This window comes from Manis pentadactyla, chromosome 11 (assembly GCF_030020395.1).
Source record: "Manis pentadactyla isolate mManPen7 chromosome 11, mManPen7.hap1, whole genome shotgun sequence".
NCBI classification, from domain to species: domain Eukaryota; kingdom Metazoa; phylum Chordata; class Mammalia; order Pholidota; family Manidae; genus Manis; species Manis pentadactyla.
In genome coordinates this window covers 34,446,751-34,467,106 of record NC_080029.1, presented here as the reverse complement: position 1 = coordinate 34,467,106, position 20,356 = coordinate 34,446,751, and the positions used below count along the sequence as shown (strand labels likewise).

At 36.6% G+C, this 20,356-nt stretch overlaps 1 protein-coding gene across 14 annotated transcripts in view; it reads left to right on the top strand.

Moving 5' to 3' along the window:
* The window catches only part of GPHN (gephyrin), a 752,379-nt gene that overhangs the window by 352,561 nt on the left and 379,462 nt on the right, over positions 1-20,356 (top strand). For all 14 annotated transcript variants that reach the window (XM_036906015.2, XM_036906017.2, XM_036906020.2 and 11 more), the window contains exon 3: positions 5,839-5,896. In XM_036906015.2, coding sequence (XP_036761910.1) covers positions 5,839-5,896 — 58 coding nt within the window. The remainder of the gene's footprint in view (positions 1-5,838; positions 5,897-20,356) is intronic.

Here is a 20,356-nt window from a genome sequence, read left to right as displayed (position 1 = left end):
GGGGGGAAATAGACTGCAATGCAGTCATTTTAGGAGACTTCAACACACCACTCACCACAAAGGATAGATCCACTGGGCAGAAAATAAGTAAGGACATGGAGTCACTGAACAACACAGTAGAACAGACGGACCTAATAGACATCTATAGAACTCTACATCCAAAAGCAACAGGATACACATTCTTCTCAAGTGCACATGGAACATTCTCCAAAATAGACCACATACTACGCCACAAAAAGAGCCTCAGTAAATTCCAAAATATTGAAATTCTACCAACCAACTTTTCAGACCACAAAGGTATAAAACTAGAAATAAATTCTACAAAGAAAACAAAAAGGCTCACAAACACATGGAGGCTTAACAACATGCTCCTAAATAATCAATGGATCAGCGAACAAATTAAAATAGAGATCAAGGAATATATGGAAACAAATGACAACAAAAACACAAAGCCTCAACTTCTGTGGGACACAGCGAAAGCAGTCTTAAGAGGAAAGTATATAGCAATCCAGGCACACTTGAAGAAGGAGGAACAATCCCAAATGAATAGTCTAACATCACAATTATCAAAACTGGAAAAAGAAGAACAAATGAGGCATAAAGTCAGCAGAAGGAGGGACATAATAAAGATCAGAGAAGAAATAAAATTGAGAATAAAACAATAGCAAAAATCAATGAAACCAAGAGCTGGTTCTTTGAGAAAATAAACAAAATAGATAAGCCCCTAGCCAAACTTATTAAGAGTAAAATAGAATCAACACAAATCAACAGAATCAGAGATGAGAATGGAAAAATCACGACAGACTCCACAGAAATACAAAGAATTATTAAAGACTACTATGAAAACCTATATGCTAACAAGCTGGAAAACCTAGAAGAAATGGACAACTTCCTAGAAAAATACAACCTTCCAAAACTGACCAAGGAAGAAACACAAAAGTTAAACAAACCAATTACAAGCAAAGAAATTGAAATGGTAATCAAAAACTACCCAAGAACAAAACCCCCGGGCCGGATGGATTTACCTCAGAATTTTATCAGACACACAGAGAAGACATAATACCCATTCTCCTTAAAGTTTTCCAAAAAATAAAAGAGGGAATACTCCCAAACTCATTCTATGAAGCCAACATCACCCTAATACCAAAACCAGGCAAAGACCCCACCAAAAAAGAAAATTACAGATCAATATCCCTGATGAACGTAGATGCAAAAATACTCAATAAAATAATAGCAAACCGAATTCAAAAATATATCAAAAGGATCATACACCATGACCAAGTGGAATTCATCCCAGGGATGCAAGGATGGTACAACATTCGAAAATCCATCAACATCATCCACCACATCAACCAAAAGAAAGACAAAAACCACATGATCATCTCCATAGATGCTGAAAAAGCATTTGATAAAATTCAACATCCATTCATGCTAAAAACTCTCAGCAAAATGGGTATAGAGGGCAAGTACCTCAACACAATAAAGGCCCTATATGGTAAACCCACAGCCAACATCATACTGAATAGCGAGAAGCTGAAAGCTTTTCCTCTGAGATTGGGAATAAGACAGGGATGCCCACTCTCTCCACTGTTATTTAACATAGTACTGGAGATCCTAGCCATGGCAATCAGACAAAACAAAGAAATACAAGGAATCCAGATTGGTAAAGAAGAAGTTAAACCGTCACAATTTGCAGATGACATGATATTGTACATAAAAAAACCCTAATGACTCCACTCCAAAACTACTAGAACTGATATCAGAATACAGCAAAGTTGCAGGATACAAAATTAACACTCAGAAATATGTGGCTTTCCTATATACTAACAGTGAACCAATAGAAAGAGAAATCAGGAAAACAATTCCATTCACAATTGCATCAAAAAGAATAAAATACCTAGGAATAAACCTGACCAAAGAAGTGAAAGACCTATACCCTGAAAACTACAAGTCACTCTTAAGAGAAATTAAAGGGGACACTAACAAACGGAAACTCATCCCATGCTCGTGGCTAGGAAGACTTAATATACTCAAAATAGCCATCCTGCCCAAAGCAATATACAGATTTGATGCAATCCCTATCAAATTACCAGCACCATTCTTCAATGAACTGGAACAAATAATTCAAAAATTCATATGGAAACACCAAAGACCCCAAATAGCCAAAGCAATCCTGAGAAAGAAGAATAAAGTGGAGGGGATCTCACTCCCCAACTTCAAGCTCTACTACAAAGCCACAGTAATCAAGACAATTTGGTACTGGCACAAGAACAGAGCCACAGACCAGTAGAACAGAATAGAGACTCCAGACATTAACCCAAACATATATGGGCAATTAATATATGATAAAGGAGCCATTGACATACAATGGTGAAATGACAGTCTCTTCAACAGATGGTGCTGGCCAAACTGGACAGCTACATGTATAAGAATGAAACTGGACCGTTGTCTAACCCCATACACAAAAGTAAATTCAAAATGGATCAAAGTCCTGAATGTAAGTCATGAAACCTTAAAACTCTTAGAAAGAAACATAGGCAAAAACCTCTTAGACAAAAACATGTGTGACCTCTTCTTGAACATATCTCCCCGGGCAAGGAAAACAACAGCAAAAATGAACAAGTGGGTCTATATTAAGCTGAAAAGCTTCTGTACAGCAAAAGACACCATCAATAGAACAAAAAGGTACCCTACAGTATGGGAGAATATATTTGTAAATGACAGATCCAATAAAGGCTTGACGTCCAAAATATATAAAGAGCTCACCCACCTCAACAAACAAAAAATAATAATCCAATTAAAAAATGGGCAGAGGAACTTGACAGTTCTCCAAAAAAGAAATACAGATGGCCAGCAGACACATGAAAAGATGCTCCACATCGCTAATTATCAGAGAAATGCAAATTAAAACCACAATGAGGTATCACCTCACACCAGTAAGGATGGCTACCATCCAAAAGTCAAACAAGAACAGGTGTTTGCGAGGTTGTGGAGAAAGGGAACCCTCCTACACTGCTGGTGGGAATGTAAATTCGTTCAATCATTGTGGAAAGCAGTATGGAGGTTCCTCAAAATGCTCAAAATAGACTTACCATTTGACCCAGGATTTTCACTCCTAGGAATTTACCCTAAGAACGCAGCTCTCAAGTTTGAAAAAGACATATGCACCCCTATGTTTATCGCAGCACTATTTACAGTAGCCAAGAATTGGAAGCAACCTAAGTGTCCATCAGTAGATGAATGGATAAAGAAGATGTTGTACATATACACAATGAAATATTTCCTAGCCATAAGAAGAAAACAAATCCTACCATTTGCAACAACATGGATGGAGCTAGAGGGTATTATGCTCAGTGAAATAAGCCAAGCAGAGAAAGAGAAATACCAAATGATTTCACTCGTCTGTGGAGTATAAGAACAAAGGAAAAACTGAAGGAACAAAGCAGCAGCAGAATCAAAGAACCCAAGAATGGACTAACAGGTACCAAAGGGAAAGGGACTGGGGAGGATGGGTGGTTAGGGAGGGAGAAGGGGGGGAAGGAGAAAGGGGGTATTATGGTTAGCATGCATAATGGGGTGGGTGGGATAAAGGGGACGGCTGTACAACACAGAGAAGAGAAGTAGTGATTCTACAACATTTTGCTATGCTGATGGCCAGTGACTGTAAAGGGGTTTGTGGGGGGCACCTGGTATAGGGGAAGCCTAGTAAACATAATATTCTTCATGTAATTGTCGATTAAAGATAACAAAAAAAAAATGAAAAGGGGGATTACTCCCTGGTAGGATAAAACTAACTGTAAATCAGCGATCAATGCATCCTTTAAATATCCTCAATGTTGGTCATTTAAAGGGTGTCAGATGATCTGCTATGGAAGTACATTTTTCTGATAATATTCCTTTCTCTTAAAAAAAAAGAAAAATAGGCAGTTCCTGTGTGTTGTTCTCCAATAGGTTCTTTACAATCGTATAAAGGGCATATCAAAGGGTGGGCAAAGGGTTTGTTTGTGTTTATACATAGGATCAAAGCCTAATTTGGCCACCCAGAAAACGAATTAAGATATGATATGAAGAAGAACTTCCGACATCAACATTCTCTGGAAGAGTCATTCCAGAAGATGATCATCAAAAAACTTCAACAAAGATCCTGGCGCTGTTGCAGTTGTAGCTGCATTCATCCCACCAGTTCCTGGACTTGCCATTGGAATGAAGAAGGAGATATCTAAATTGGACTGTGCATACAGTAAAACAACAAATTTGAATGGATCTATACTGTTGGAACTCAAACAAGAATTAGGAGAAGTGCAAGTTGCAGCGCCCCAAAATTGTGCGACTATAGACTATCTACAGTTGAAAGAACATACGGGATGTGAACAGTTCCCAGGAATGTGTTGTTTTAATTTGTCTGATTTTTCTCAAACTATTCAAATTCAGTTAGACAATATCCATCATATCATTGATAAGTTTTCACAAATGCCTAGGGTGCCTAACTGGTTTTCTTGGTTTCACTGGATATGGCTGGCAATTATAGGTCTGCTTTTGTTATGTAGCTGTATTCCTATTATGTTAATGTGTGTGCGCAATTTAATTAGTAGTTTAAAACCTATACACGCTTATGTTACTCTACAAGAAGATATGTCAAAGAAATAATCAATCTTCCCATGTTTTCTTCCGTCTGCTACTTCTATAGCTTTTCTTCTTCCTTCCTAATTATAACCCTTAAGTAGAATTCGTGCCTCATATCGAAATTACCAAGTATCATAATTCTTCCAAGTGGTAAAGATACCTCAAGACAAATGCTGGGCATGAAAGCCACAGGGCATAAATCTGCAAAGAAGTAAAAAGCTAACCTTTTCAAAGAATATTGTTTCTCTCTCACTTACCAACTTTACATTTTCCTGTATGGCCCCGGAAGATGACTGGTTAGCCAGAGACGGGTAAGATTTGTCAAGGGAGGAACAACCTAAGACAGGCACAGTCACAGGGGGGCCATCAGGTGAGAAATTGGGGATCAACAGAGGTGAGGCTTAGAACCTCACCCCCCCTGTTTTGAGAGAAATCTTCTGCATCCATGGATGTTTTGTTGCCCTTGTCTAGCTTGGATTAATACTTAGTCTATAGGCACACACCTGATCATCTACATTTGCCCTCTTACAGCACTAAACTATGTTTTCTGCCTTTATCTTGCATCTACCTACCACTTCAGCATTTTATTAAACACAATAATAATAATAACAATAATAAGGGAGAAATATGGGATTCACATATAAATCAAGTATAAAAATCAAACAAACATTCATATTTGAGCTGATTGTTTATTGTTCATAAGGCGTGATCAAAACCGAAAGTTTCTGTGATGACTGCCCTTGCACTGTTCACCATGTAAGAACTTATTCACTATGTAAGAATTTGTTCACCATGTAAAAACTTCTTCGTTGTGCTTCAGAAGATCGGAGACTGATGAGAATTAGTCTTGGGGTGGATTAATGATTGTGCATTGAGTCCCCTGTACAGAATTTTATTGTTGTTAACTGTTAACAACCATTTGATCAATAAATATGAGAGATGCCCTCTCAAAAAAAAAAAAAACCATCAATAAGAGCAGTTAACTTATGGTTAAAAATCTAATAATGTTTCCTCTTTAAGTAGTTATTCATTCTCTGCCTCCTCTTAACTAATATATGAAAAAATGTAAGCACAAATAGTTGTTTCCCTTTCATGGTTATTGGAGTGGGCAATGGGCAATTATTGGTGGCACTCTAATGCTAATGGCAGAAATAATCCATATTTTTTTAGTACGCTTTTGTTGGTTTTGAGAATATTTTCTTCTCCTGATTTCAGGTTGGGTGGTACTATATCAGCATACAAGATAGTACCAGACGAAATAGAAGAAATCAAGGTATAGTATGGCACTTTTCACCTCTACAAAGACTTAGTATCTTGGTGGGAAGATGGGGAAAGAATTTTTTCTTTATACTGTTGAATCTTTGGGTGTGTTAAGACATTCATTAATTCTCAATTATCCTACTTCAATTTAGTAAAACATATGTTAGATAATCACCATCAGATTTCATCTACCATTATCAATGTGTTTCTAAGAAAAATACTAAGAGAATCAAAAAGGAATCCTTTCCTGTGGGATTCATTGCAAATTTACTTTAAAATAGCACTGTATATAATCATTAATATACATAATAGATTATCTTTTTATCTTGTTTTAATTTCTTCCCTATAAACTTTCACCACTTACAAATAATAGCAGTCTCTTAGTAATTCCTGGTTCCTTTGAAAACACAGTATGACCATTTTATTTTAAAATTTGTAGTATGATAAATGAAAAATTGACCTTACTCTTTGAAAATTACAGCATTTCTATATTCTTCTGTCTGTAATATTTTATTAAATCCTATGGACTATTAGTCTTCTAGCATAACATGTGGCCCTTGTCCAAAAGCAATTTACAGTCTAATGAGAACTGAATTTACTATATATTCCATAAATAAAGTTTAACAATTGGATAATAATAGCCAAGCATAACAGTACTGAGTTGTTATTAATAATGACATGTAAAGATCTCAACAAATTATTAGGCTAGATGTTATCAAACTTTTCAAAATCAAGTTCAATAAATTCAAATCTAGGTAAAAATTCTCTATATTTGTTTATATTTTTTCTAAATCATTTGAGCTCATTGATCTTTATTATGTATATACCATAATACATCAAGCATTCTGTGTAATCACCAGGAATTAATACAATAACTATATTCTAGAATTTTAAAAAAACAGAAGTGTCAAGAGACTCATTCCAATTTGATATAAATTCATAAGATAGTTTGGCTGGGAGGAACCTTAGGTCTAACCCAGATTCCCCATTTTTCATGGAATCATAGAACATGGAAAATAATAAAGGTGAACTAGTTGAAATTGTTTGAGGTCATTAATTACTTCTAAAAATATAATCAAGTGTTGTTAAAGATTCAGAATGACATGGGTATATTACTTCTTGAAATACATTTCATAATGACAAAAAAAGTCAAACTTTAGAAACTTTAGTCAATTAATGTATATATAAATACGCTGCATTTATATAAACGATATAGATTTAAAACCCATCTATCTTAAAGGTGCTCTGTCTTATGTTACAATTACAATATGTGTTACATAATAAAGGAAAGTATTCTATGAAATACAAAGGAAGTGCACTTGAGCACTTGAAAAAAATAATCAGCAAAGTCTTTTGAAGAGGCAGACTCAGCAAACTGGCAGTCTACACAGAGGCAGAGGCACTTGTGAAAGCACAAATATGAAATAATACAGCACCAGATCACAGTGTAAAATTAAGACTATTAAGACATAGGACTGCAGTGGGCCTTTATACTGTGTTAAGAAATTTGGATTTTATACTGAAAATTATGAGGTGCCATTTGTGTGTGATTTTAAGAAACAACATATGCAGCTTGGTAATTTTTTCAAGTTGTTCTGTGATAAGTGAGAAAAACGATTTCAGTGAAGGAGAAGAGGTCCCGTCTGGAAGGAAAGAGATCAGATTGCTGGAATATTGGCCTGAAATGATTAAAACCTGAAGTAAAGCAGTGTTAGTGAGGCTGAAGGAAAAAAGTCAGATTCAAAATTTAAGAAAATATTATTTAAAAAATAGAGCCAACAATACAATGATTTTTCTGTTGTTTAGGGAAAGGTAGAAAGGTTTACTCAGGTTTCTGGCTTTGGAAACTTAGTAGATTGTGTTGCTGCTAAGTTAAAGAGATAATAGAGAAGCAATATGTTTGCAAGCAAAGGATAAGTTTTGGATGTATTGAATTTGAGGTCCCTCTCAGGTAGCTAAATATCTACTAAGTCATTAGATAAATCATCCTGAAACTCAGAATATAATTCTTTCAGTTGATACTGGAATTTATCATTATGCAAGAGTTTCTTGAGGCCATGCTACTGAATAGAATTGCCTGAAAAAACTATACTTGGTAATAACAGTGGACCAAAACTGTTGCCCTGGGCAAGACCCACCCTGGAATCAGAGGATTAGTATATTCTTTTATTAGTTTAATTAGTAACTGTGTCTATTTTTTAATAGTGACTTTTAGCTAACCGAGTAGTTTTTCATTATTGTTTTGAAATACTGGAGTTGAATTATCCCTTAAAAGATTCTTTGAAAATAAACATGATTCATGGATGACATTTATATATTTTTTTCCCATCAATTACTGGTATTATATCTAAAACATCTTTAGAGAGTTTGAAGCCTGATTGATACTTGCTTTCACAAGTGTTGGAAGAAAAATTACTGTAAAACATTCATCAACACTGTTGGCACCATTAGCATTTTCAGCTGAAATCAGATATAATCTTTTTGTTTTTATTGGAGGAAATGTGAAACATCTAGCTGTAATATTCATTTCAGTTGGTTAATAACTGAATAATTTTAGATTATATAGTACAATTTAGTTTAAATTTGAAATATACTGTCTGCAGTGTACCATGTATAAATATTCATGTGCATTTTTACTCTTACAAACATATGACTGACTGATGAAACATAATTCAGTCTTTGTCAGATATGGTAATCTTTCATAATGTTTCTAGCACCAGATATCATTATTTAGTTCATATATAGTTTGAATTAAACATACATTTATTGATTACAGTAAATCACCTTATAGTGAGCAGACACTTGGCCAAAGGCTTAACGGCTGAAGAGCAAATACATTCCTGTTGCAGTCACAGCTATCTCTTCAACCCAGTATCCTGAGTTTTTATCATTTGTTCCTTGCCTTTATTTAATTTTACCACCTATGTACACATACCTAATAATACAATTTCTTTGTGCTTTTCTCTGGACTTTATATGGATTGAATCACATACTTATGCACTCTTTTGTGCCTTGCTTCTTTTTTCAACATTGTAAAATTTCTTCATATTGTTGTCTATAGGTAAGATTTTAGGGGGAGTTTCTGCTTTTGTTTTGTTTTTTTCCTGTAAAATATTCCATTATGCCAAAATTATTGAGAAATCCTACTGTGGATGGACATTCAGCTTGTTTCCATTTGGAGCTATTATGAAAAATGATGCTATAAAATTCTTATAAAAGCATCTAATGTAGGAGTTTCTTAGAGGTATAAACTGAAGAGTGGAATACCTGGGTTTTAAGTAATGTATGTTTTCTAGATGAAGTGTCCTCCACATGTTTTCAAAGGTAGTTATGCCAGTTTATACTACCACCTTGGACATGTTTATTTTAAATAGAGATATTTAAATATTAACTCTTAATCTATATAATTTATGTTGGTATAAATTTACCTTTATTTATATATGGGATGACTAAATTTACATAATATTTTCCAAATGTGTCTTTATTTTCCCAAATTTATTGAAAATCCCGTATTTTCCCCCACTGGTTAGAATGTCCTCATTTGTCACATACTAAATTTTAATATGCCCACACACACACACACACACACACATATATTAGTCTGTCTTTTCCTGAGCTTTTGTTTCATTGATCAATTTTTTTTATTCCTTTGTTAGCACCATACTATTTTATAGTGCTTTCTTAGCATAGTAAGAAACGTCGTGTGTTGTTTTCCTTTTTCATTCTGTTGGCTTATGTTTTAATTGCTCCAGATAATATTATAAGTGTCAGGTTTCAGAAGTATTTCTACTGAGGAGACTTCTGCTTCCCGTCAAAATGGAGTAGCCCTATTCTTCCCAAATCTTTTTTCTTACAACTAAAAATCCCTAGATGTTACAAAATAAATAAACATAGAAAGACTGAAAGGAAGAAGAAATCAGACTGCAACAAGGGCCTTAAGACTGAGGAATGACATGGCAGTAAGTCACCGGGTTTCTTTTTGTCTGCCATTTAATCTGGGCAGCACTGATGCAGCCTCTAATCTGGAACCACTAACAGATACAGACAAAAAAGCACCTAGAAAAGCCTATTCCCTCTAGCCAAAGGAACTGGACAAGGGTGGACTAACAAAAGAGAAAGCCTTTTTGGCGATACTTGCCCTACTCTGGCCAGATTTCAATGGGAAAACTACCTAGCTCTCCCACAGTTTCAGCAGAGTTAAGCAGGGAGCTGATCTTCTACCTCACTCCTTGCCACTCCACAGAAGCAGGAGGCGGAGCTTTGGATCTCTTTCTGGTGGTGGTAGCAGGGCTGAGCAGGGAGCTATTCTTCCGTCTCCCATGTGGCAGAGTAAGTAGGCAGTACTCTGATTTCCCTGCCAAGATATTATAGGTGCAAACAAGTACAGAATTGATCTTCCATCACAAGCTGAGAGAAACGCTGTGCTCAGATTCCTCCAGTGTCAGAGGGAGTCCATTGAAGAGCTGAACCTTTCCCTGAGTAAGACTAAAGGTGCAGTGCAAAGTGAGTCTAGTCACATTGTACTTCACCTTCCCTTTCCTGTGTCAATGAGACCTACAAGGGAAATGAGCCTCCATGCCTACCTGAGTGAGATGGGATAGTTGGACTCCTCTCACTGTACAAGTCAACTGTCTGCTTACCCTCTCATTGCCAAGGCCTAGCAGGTTGATAACATCTATCCCTACTATCAACAGTGTTGAGCAAAGTGATGGCACACTTTTGCCAGAAAGGTTTCAGCAGGGCCAAGAGAGGAACTAAACTTCTGCTCTGTTTTCTTCAATGAGGCAGTGTGAAGCAGTATTTTACATTTGCCAGAGTGGTATGAGTGGGACCCAGCAAGAAGCTGAATATATGTATCAATTTGAATGAGAAAAAATGGTAAATAACAACATGAAGATGAATCAGTTGTTGGAATTATCTGGCAAGGATTTTAAGGCAGCTATCATAAAAATACTTCAACAAAAAATTACTAATGCCCTTGAAACAAATGAAAAAAATACTAAAAGGAAACAAATGGAAATCATAGAACTGAAAAGTACAACCAATATAAAAGACTCATGGCAGGAAAAGGGAGCACCCAGAGGGAAGTGGAACACTTTTTAATTGCAGAAAGAATTGTCAGCCACAAAGTCTATATTCAGTGAAGTTATTCTTCAGGAGTGAAGGGGAAATAAGGGCATACTGAAACATAAGAAAACTAACATAATTTGTCACTAGAAAATCTACTCTGAAAGAATGGCTAAATAAGTTCTCTAAAGAGAAAGGAAATAACAGAAAAAGGCTTGAAACTTCAAAATGAAAAGAATAATAGCAAAATGGGTAAATATAACAGACTACCTTAAGATTTTCTTAAATCACATTTGAAGGTTGAAATAAAAATTGTAATACCATATGATGTGATGTACAGTATATGTAGAGTAAATAATGAATACAATTATATTTAAAATGTGGGAGGATAAAGGTGCCTAGGTAGAAGTAAAATATCTGCACATCTCTTGAAATGATAACAGTTTAATGGTATTGATATTTTATGTTACATCTGTATATTGTAATACTCAGATCAACCACTAAAAGAAGTTTATCAAAACAATATACTTAAGCACAATAAATTAAGATGGGATCCTAAAAAGTGTCCAAGTAATCCATAAGACATGAAGAGAGAAACAGGAATAAGGAAACAGAAGACACAAAAGACAATAAATATCAAATGGCAAATTCATAAGATATCAATAATTAAGTACAAATAATCTAAATATACCAATTAAAAGACATAAATTGACATAATGGATATCTGGAAGTGATCCAGTATATGCCATTCTCATGAAACTCATTTCAAAAACAATGATATAGGCAGATTGAAAGGAAAAAGATAGAACAAGATATACCATGAAAACATTAAATCAGAGAAAAGGAAAGTTTTCAAGTCAATGATTTATGTTTCTTCCTCAAGAAATTAGACAAAGAAGAGCCAAATACAGTCAAAGCAAGTACACAGGAAATATTTAAGAATTGGAATCAATAATATTGATAAAAGAAAAACAATAGGGAAAAATCAATGAAATAAAAAGCTGTTCTTTTAAAAACTCAATAAAATTGATAAGCCACTTACTAGACTAACAAAAATAAAGGGGAGAAGGCACCCACCATTATCGATTTTGAACAAAGACTATCACTACAGTTACCCATCCATTAAAAAAATAATTAGAGAATACTATTAAAAACTTTATAGTCACAATCGAACAGCTTAGAAGAAATGGACCACTTCCTCAAAACCTACAAACTACCAACACTAAACAAGATGAAATAAATAATCCTATAACCGTTAAATTAAATTCATAATGAAAAAGCTCCTAAAAAAAGTAATTTCCAGGCTCAGATGGTTTCACTGAACTCTATGAAAAATTAAATAAGAATTTACATCAGTTTTACTCAGTCTTTTCCAGAAAATAGAGGAGGCATTTCATACCTTATTTTATGAATCTAGAATTACACTGATACCAAAATCAGAGACAGTACAAAAAATAGGGAACTGCAAACCACTATCTCTATCAAGAACCTAAAATACTCTACTAAATATTCCAAGTCAAATTCAACAATGTATTAAAAAATTATACACCACTACCAAATTTGGTTGATTTGAGGTATGCAAAACTTGTTCAACATTGGAAAACCAATAATTATAATCCACCATATCATAAGCTAAAGTAGAAAAATTACATGATCATATAAATTGATGCAGAAAAAGTGATTGACAAAATCTAAAACACATTCATGATAAAACTCTTAGCAAACTAGAAATAGGGAGGAACTTCCTGAACTTGATAAAAAGCATCTATAAAAACTTATAGCTAACATCATACTTAATGGAGAAAGAATGAATACTTTTCTCCTGAGATGAGCAACAAAGCAAGGTTGTTTTGCACTACTACTTTTATTCAACTGAGTCACAGAAGTTCTAAGAGGCACAATAAGGCAAGAAAATGTATTAAAAGGCACAAAGATTAGAAAGTAATAAATAAAACTCCCAATTTGCAGGTCACATGGTTGTCTATGTAGAAAAATATCTACAAAGAAATTCATATACATAATAAGTTCAATTAATTTGGAGGATTTATGCTGTAACAGTTGGATATTCATAAGCAACAGTTGGAGGACTATGCTGCAACAGTTGGATATTCATAAGCAAAAGAATGAACCTCAATCTGAACCTCATACCTTAAACAAAAATTAGCTAAAAATGGATGATAGACTTTAATGGAAAACATTAAACTGTTAGAGAATAAAGGAAAATTGTTCAGACCTATGATTTGGCAAAGAGTTTTAGACTCCACACCAAAAGCACAATCCATAAAAGGAATATTTTATAAATTGATACTCATGAAAATTTAAAAATTTTGCTCTGCAAAAGAACCTGTGGGAAAATGAACAGGCAAGCTAAGCATGAGGAGAAATCATTTGGAAACCACATATCCAACAAAAAGCCCTCTAGGGTTAACATCCAAAATGTATAAAGAACTCACATGCCTCAATACCCAAAAAGCAAATAACTCAATTAAAAAATGGGCGGAGGATATGAAGAGACACTTCTCCAAAGAAGAAATTCATATGGTCAACAGGCACATGAAAAGATTCTCCACAATGCTAATCATCAGAGAAATGCAAATTAAAACCACAATGAGATATCACCTCACACCAGTTAGGATGGCCAACATCCAAAAGACAAGGAACAACAAAAGCTGGTGAGGATGCATAGAAAGGGGAACCCTCCTAAACTGATAGTGGGAATGTAAATTAGTTCAACCATTGTGGAAAGCAATATGGAGGTTCCTCAAAAAACTAAAAATAGAAATACCATTTGACCTGGGAATTACACTCCTAGGAATTTACCCAAAGAAAACAAGTTCTCAGATTCAAAAGGACATATGCACCCCCGTGCTCATTGCAGCATATTTACAATAGCCAATATAAGGAAGCAACCTAAGTGTCCATCAGTAGATGAATGGATAAAGAAGATGTGGTACATATACACAGTGGAATACTATTCAGCCATAAGAAAGAAACAAATCCTACCATTTGCAACAACATGTATGGAGCTAGAGGATATTATGCTCAGTGAAATAAGTCAGGCAGAGAAAGACAAATACCAAGTGATTTTCCTCATTTGTGGAGTATAACAGCGAAGCAAAAGTGAAGGAACAAAACAGCATCAGACTCACAGACTCCAAGAAGGGACTAGCATTTACCAAAGGGGAGTGGTGGAGGAGGGTGGTTGAGGAGGAAGGGAGAAAGGGGGATTGAGGGGTATTATGATTAGTACACGTGGTGTTGGGAGGTCACGGGGATGACAGTGTAACACAGAGAACACATGTAGTGACTCTGTGGCATCTTACTACACTGATCAACAGGGACTGCAGTGGGAAATGGGGGGCACTCAATATGGGTGAATGTAGTTACCACATTGTTTTTCTTGTGAAACCTTCATTAGAATGTATATCAATGATACCTTAATAAAAAAATTAAAAACAATAATTATAATTAAATAAATAAGCCCTCTATGTGGAATATATTTAAAATTCTCAAACTCGACAATAACAAAAAAATTTTTGTTTAAAGATGGGGAAAAGACATGAAACAAAATAAGATTTTTAAATTATGCAAAAATGTAGGTAAAAGATAATTAAGTTTACAGTTTAATTTGGAAAGGAAATACATGTTTTTGATAGCATTCATATTTAGAAATGTTAACATAAGTAAAGTCATTTCATCTCATTCATATAGATTTTTGCAGTTTCTTTTGACAATTTTTAACTGTCCTATTTATTCTATAAATGCAATATTTTCTTATATGTATATTTTTGTTTTAATATTATATATTTTAACATAATTGAGGTATAAGATACTTTTTTTAAAGTGGATTATTACAGATCTATGAAAATTGTGAATGAGGATCTGTATTGGACCCATTTCACAGTGAATCAATCATCATCTGGTAAATATTATAAAGAAACAACCATCTAATGGATCTGGATAATGTTCTAAGGGCACATATCAATGAGGAAACATTCACTCAAGTAACTCTAAATATCAAGTAAATCAGAGTCTGTGGCACTTAGCCGCAACCTGATCCCTCCACTACTTCTCCTCAGCTAGATGCCAGATGGAAACTTTACCATGGGCAGGTGTGGCCTAGAGAATGGAGCTACCTCTCCCCCAATCTCTCAGTTAAGTGATACACTGTATCTCCAAAAAGAGCAGGCCTTTGACTCATGCCTCCAATTGAGAACTGCAGAGGTTAAATTTCTGATGAATGTAGCTGAAAAGTCAGGTGCTTCCTTCCTCCACCCAGCCCCCACTCATAGATGAAAAGTCTTTTGTGGGTGCAGCCTGCTGAGAATCCTAGGGACCTAATCACCCTCACTACAGCTTGTTCATAGGGGAGAACATCCACATTAGGAGAGGCAAACCAAGAAGTCCAAAGGCTATCATCCCAACACAACATTTGAAACAGTGGATTAAAGATTTTATCTAGGTCAGTCCATAAGAATATATTACTGTGAAGCTGTCCTGCCAATGGATTTCAGCCTCGGACAAGTTCACTATGGATTCAATGTGACCAAAGAAATCACAGTAGAACATTCTTGGGGTGAAAGGGTTATACCCAACTTTATCCCCATGGTGGCAGTTGTCTTGCCAATGGGTTTCAGCCTTGGGCAAGTTCACTATGGATTCAATGTGACCAAAGAAATGACAGTAAAACGTTCTTGGGGTGAACGGGTTATACCCACCTTTATTTCCACAGTGGCAGGTCAATCACTAAAATCCCTTTCACTCAGAGTAAGTCTGCATGCAGCAAGCTGGTCTCTGCCTCTGGGCCTCTCTGCCCGCACAGCCATCCTTTGGGCCTCTGTCCTCAGTGCTGCCACCACTCCAGCCTCTGCTCTGCTCTCTTGCAGCCATGCCACCATGTTTCCCAGAGCACTGGGTGAAGCTCTTTATATAGAGTCAATAATGATGCATTGCCACGTGTGTATAATGAGCTAGCCAACCAGGACCAGCTGAGAATCCTGGCCACAGGAACCTTCACTTTATCCACACTCCACCCCTCAAGGATTCTCTCCTCTCAATTTATGTGCCCTCAGTCCTCTGCAATGGACCCTGTGTGAGAAAGCTGGACCATTGTATGACAATATACAAATAACAAAAATTACAACAAATCATAATAACCCTCAAACCTGAGGATATCCATTGCCACCAAGTGGTCATCCCAGCCGTATTCAAACCAGTTCTACTCAAATGAGTTAACCAAAAGGACCATGGGTGGGCCTTACAATATCCACCTTCTCCAGCCTCTCCAGCAAAAAGTCTTGCAGACACACAGGCTGATCTTGTTGCTTTATCTCTGCCTTCTGCTTCATCCTCAGCAGCCAGAACCACTGCTCTGGTCTCAATTGCCACAGCTCCGGTCATTCAATTTCTTTCTGTCTGCTCCTGCCTTTTCAAACCAACCCACTGGGTCCTCATGACCTTCTCGGGCCCTTTAAATTCTTCCTTTGAGAAGCAGACTGCATCTCCTTTTGTGCTTGAGCCTGAGGATAGAAGCAGAGCATGGAATGCTCCACAACCTGAGGATGGGGCTGCACCTCTCCTGAAAGAACCCGCAGTTACTGAGTCCTTCTGGCTTTCTACCAGCTTTCAACCAGGTGGGGTTTCAACCAAGGAGGGGATGATGCCTCTGGCACTGTCATGGCTTCCACTCCCACCTGTTCATCGAACCCCTGCTCCTCCATTTCTGGGGCTGACAGCTCTGCTACATCCTTCTCTTGCCCCATGACACCTGGAAGCCTGCATGCTGCTGCTTCTCATACCTCTCCTTCTCGGGCCACTGCTCCTTCTTGTGCTGCTTCCTCTTGGGCCACAGCACTTCATAGTGATGCCATTTCAGTCACCTTTCTCTTGGGGTGGACCCCAGTCCTCCACCCCTTCATACCACATGTCCACAGGGGACACTCAAATGTCTCCCCATTCATAGGTGCAGCCTGCTGAAACACTCCTTCCATGAAGGCAACCTGTTCTTTTACCTTGGTCGCCATGAATCCTGCCAACTATGCCAATTGTCTTGCCAATGGGTTTCAGCCCCAGGCAAGTTCACTATGGATTCAATATGACCAAAGAAATGACAGTAAAACGTTCTTGGTGTGGAAGGATTATACCCAACTTTATTTCCACAGTGACAAGTCAATCACTAAAATCCCATTCACTCAAAGTGAGTCTGCTGGCCAGTGTCTGCCTCTTGGCCTCTCTGCCTGCACAGCCGTCCTCTGGGCCTCTGTCCTCAGTGCTGCCACCACTCCAGTGTCTACTCTGCTCTTGCAGCCATGCCACCGTGTTGCCCAGAGCACTGGATGAAGCTCTTTATATAGTCAGTAATGACGCGTTGCCCACGTGTGTGTAGTGAGTGAGCCAACCAGTGCCAGGTAAGAATCCTGGTCACAGGAACTTTCAGGTCAATCACTAGAATCCCGTCCACTCAGAGTGAGTCTGCATGCAGCAAGCCGGTCTCTGCCTCTGGGCCTCTCTACCCTTGCAGCTGTCTCAGTCTCTGTCCTCAGCGCTGCCACCATTCCAGTCTTATCTGTGCTCTCCTGCAGCCTTGCAGCCATGCCACCATGTCACCCTGAGCACTGGGTGGAACTCTTTATATAGAGTCAATAACAATGTATTGCCCACACATGTGTAGTGAGCTAGCCAACCAAGGCGAGGTGAGAATCCTGGCCAGAGGAATCTTCACTTTATCCACAGAAGCTCCTCCCAAGGAATTGGCCTTATTTGAAACAGAATGTGGGGAAGTTCAAGCCTGATGAAACTTCCAAAAACAATATAGACTTTAGTGGTAAACAATTAAAAGGAAGCTCATAATCACTCTACAAGAACAAGAAGCTAAATCAGTTTACTAGAAAAAACCTGAGAAAGAGACAGCAAAAAGGAATCCTTTTCAAGTGAGACAAACCTCAAAGACTGAACAGGAAAACTACCCTATCTGAATTTAATTCAGTCAGACAATGGAACAATTTATATCCCTGGGCATTGTTTATAACAATAGTGCAATTAATGGATCATTGCTGTGTTTTTGGCTTTATTAAATGTATAATTTGGTTATTTGTTCTTTTGTTGAAGTACATTTGCATTGTTTCCACTGTGTTAATATTTTAAATAATGCTGCATCACACAATCTTGGACATGTCTTTTAGTGCACATATATAAACATACTCATTAGGTATCCACCTAATAAGGTAGATATAACCTAGAAATACTGGGTCTTAGAATATACAAATGAATAATTTTACAAGATTCTGCAAATAGTTTTGAACTCCAGTTTGCTTCACATTCTCACTAACATTTAATTTTTTCAGTCTTTTTTCATTTTAACCATTTCAGAAAATATTGATACCAAATATATTTTTCATTTTTATTTCCCTGATGACTAATGATTTTGAGCATCTTTCATATATTAGCCATTTGTATATATCCTTTTGTGAAGTAACTGGTCATGTCTTCTACTTTTTAAAATTAGGTTAATTGTCTTTTTCTTATTTATAACTAGATACCCCTTGTATAGTCTCGATATGAGTCCTTTGTTTGATACATGTATTTCAATTTATTCTCTTACTCTAGTGTTTCTTTTTTATTTTCTTAAAAGTGTCTTTGATGAACAGAAATTTCTAATTTTAAGTCAGCTTTGGCAGTCTTTTCAGTTATAGTTAGTAAACATTTGTTGATTAAATGAATGATCCTCAAGACATTCACTGTCTAGTGGAAGAGGCAATTTTATTTAATTACAAAATGTAACTTCTATATTAAATATATCTGTAAAAAAATTTTTAAAGCACAAAGGAGACAGTGACTAACTCTAGCTAGAAAGCCAGGGTACTTCATGGAGGATATAATGGGAAGAGTTTCTAAAGAAAGAAAAATGTGAACGAAGACTCTAACATGAATAAACAGTGTTTTTGAAAACTGAAAGTTTGTCTGAAGTCAAAGGATTATTAAGAAAAACTACAAGAGATGAGGCTGTAAAGTTAGGTTAGAGACACAGTGTAAATAATTTGTATGTCATAAGTAGGGAAGCTTCTAAAGATTTTGAAGCAAAGATTTGAAGCAGATTTATTTCAGAGGATCTACTGTCCTTATCTAAATGAATTAGAAAGAGGCATAGAGTCAGAACACTTAGGATGCTTTATACCAAGCTATGTGAATGATAACTAAGACAAGGATCACATCAGTAATGGAAACAGTATGGAAAGTAAAGTAAAATAAAATAAATTAAAACCTACCTTTGTTGGATTATAAAACCTACTCTTGTTGTGGGGATTAAATGTCTGTAAATACATAGCACAGTACCTGCCACATTCTAAACACACAATGAAATGATAGCTCTGCTATGATCCAAGTAGACTTGACTTGAAAAATGAGAAGTAATAACAAAGATTAATTCAGGTGTTTAGCTTAGACAGCTTCATGGAAGATATCGCTAATCCTTGAGCTAAAAATTCAAAAGATGAGCCATGTTTTGGGGGAATAATAAATGCTATGGGTATTTAAGGTATACAGGTTAGATCCATAACTGAAATTTATTCACTGCCCTAACCAAATAATTTAGTGGTTTTGTTTGGTTTGTTCACAATGATGATTTTCATCTCTCTTTGTTACTTTTCTGGTAATGTTCACTTAATTGAGAACCCCGTCTCCTATGTTATCCTCTCACAGAGAGCATCCCAGAGGAATTATGGAAAAAATACATATATTTTAGATACAAGAAGTATCAAATTGCTGCATTTTTTTCTCTCTACTGTATCTCTGATCATTTAGTCCCTGTCTTGCCTGAGGGTTTCAGGCCTGGGCAAGTTCACGCTGGACTCAGTGAGACTGAAAAATGACAGTGGAACATTTTGGGGGTAAAAGGTCTTAACACCAAACTTTACTTTCATGATGGCAGGTCAAACGCTGGAATCGCATCTGCCTCCAGGGCAATCTGCATACAGCAAGTCTATCAGGGCCTCCAGGCCTCTCTGCCACCCCAGCTCCAGAGCACTGGGCGGAGCGCTTTACATAGAGTCAGTAATGGCTCATTGCCAACACAGATGCAAGCATGCACCTGCAAGCATTGCACATGTGCATTGGGCAAGCAGACCAGGGTCAGGTTAGGATCCTGGTCATGGAACTTCTATTTTCCCTACATTCCATCCCTCCAGGATTCTTGCCTCACAATCTATGAGCCCTCAGTCTTCCACAGTGGTTCATTTGTGAGAAAGCTGGAACATTGTAACCAAACTCCACAACAGCAGAGACTACAACATACACAGATAACAACAAAACTCACAATACAGTTAACAGAAATTATGGTAATCCTCAAGCCTGAGGAGATCGATTCCCACCAACTGGTCATTCCAACTATATTCAAATCAGTGTTACTCAG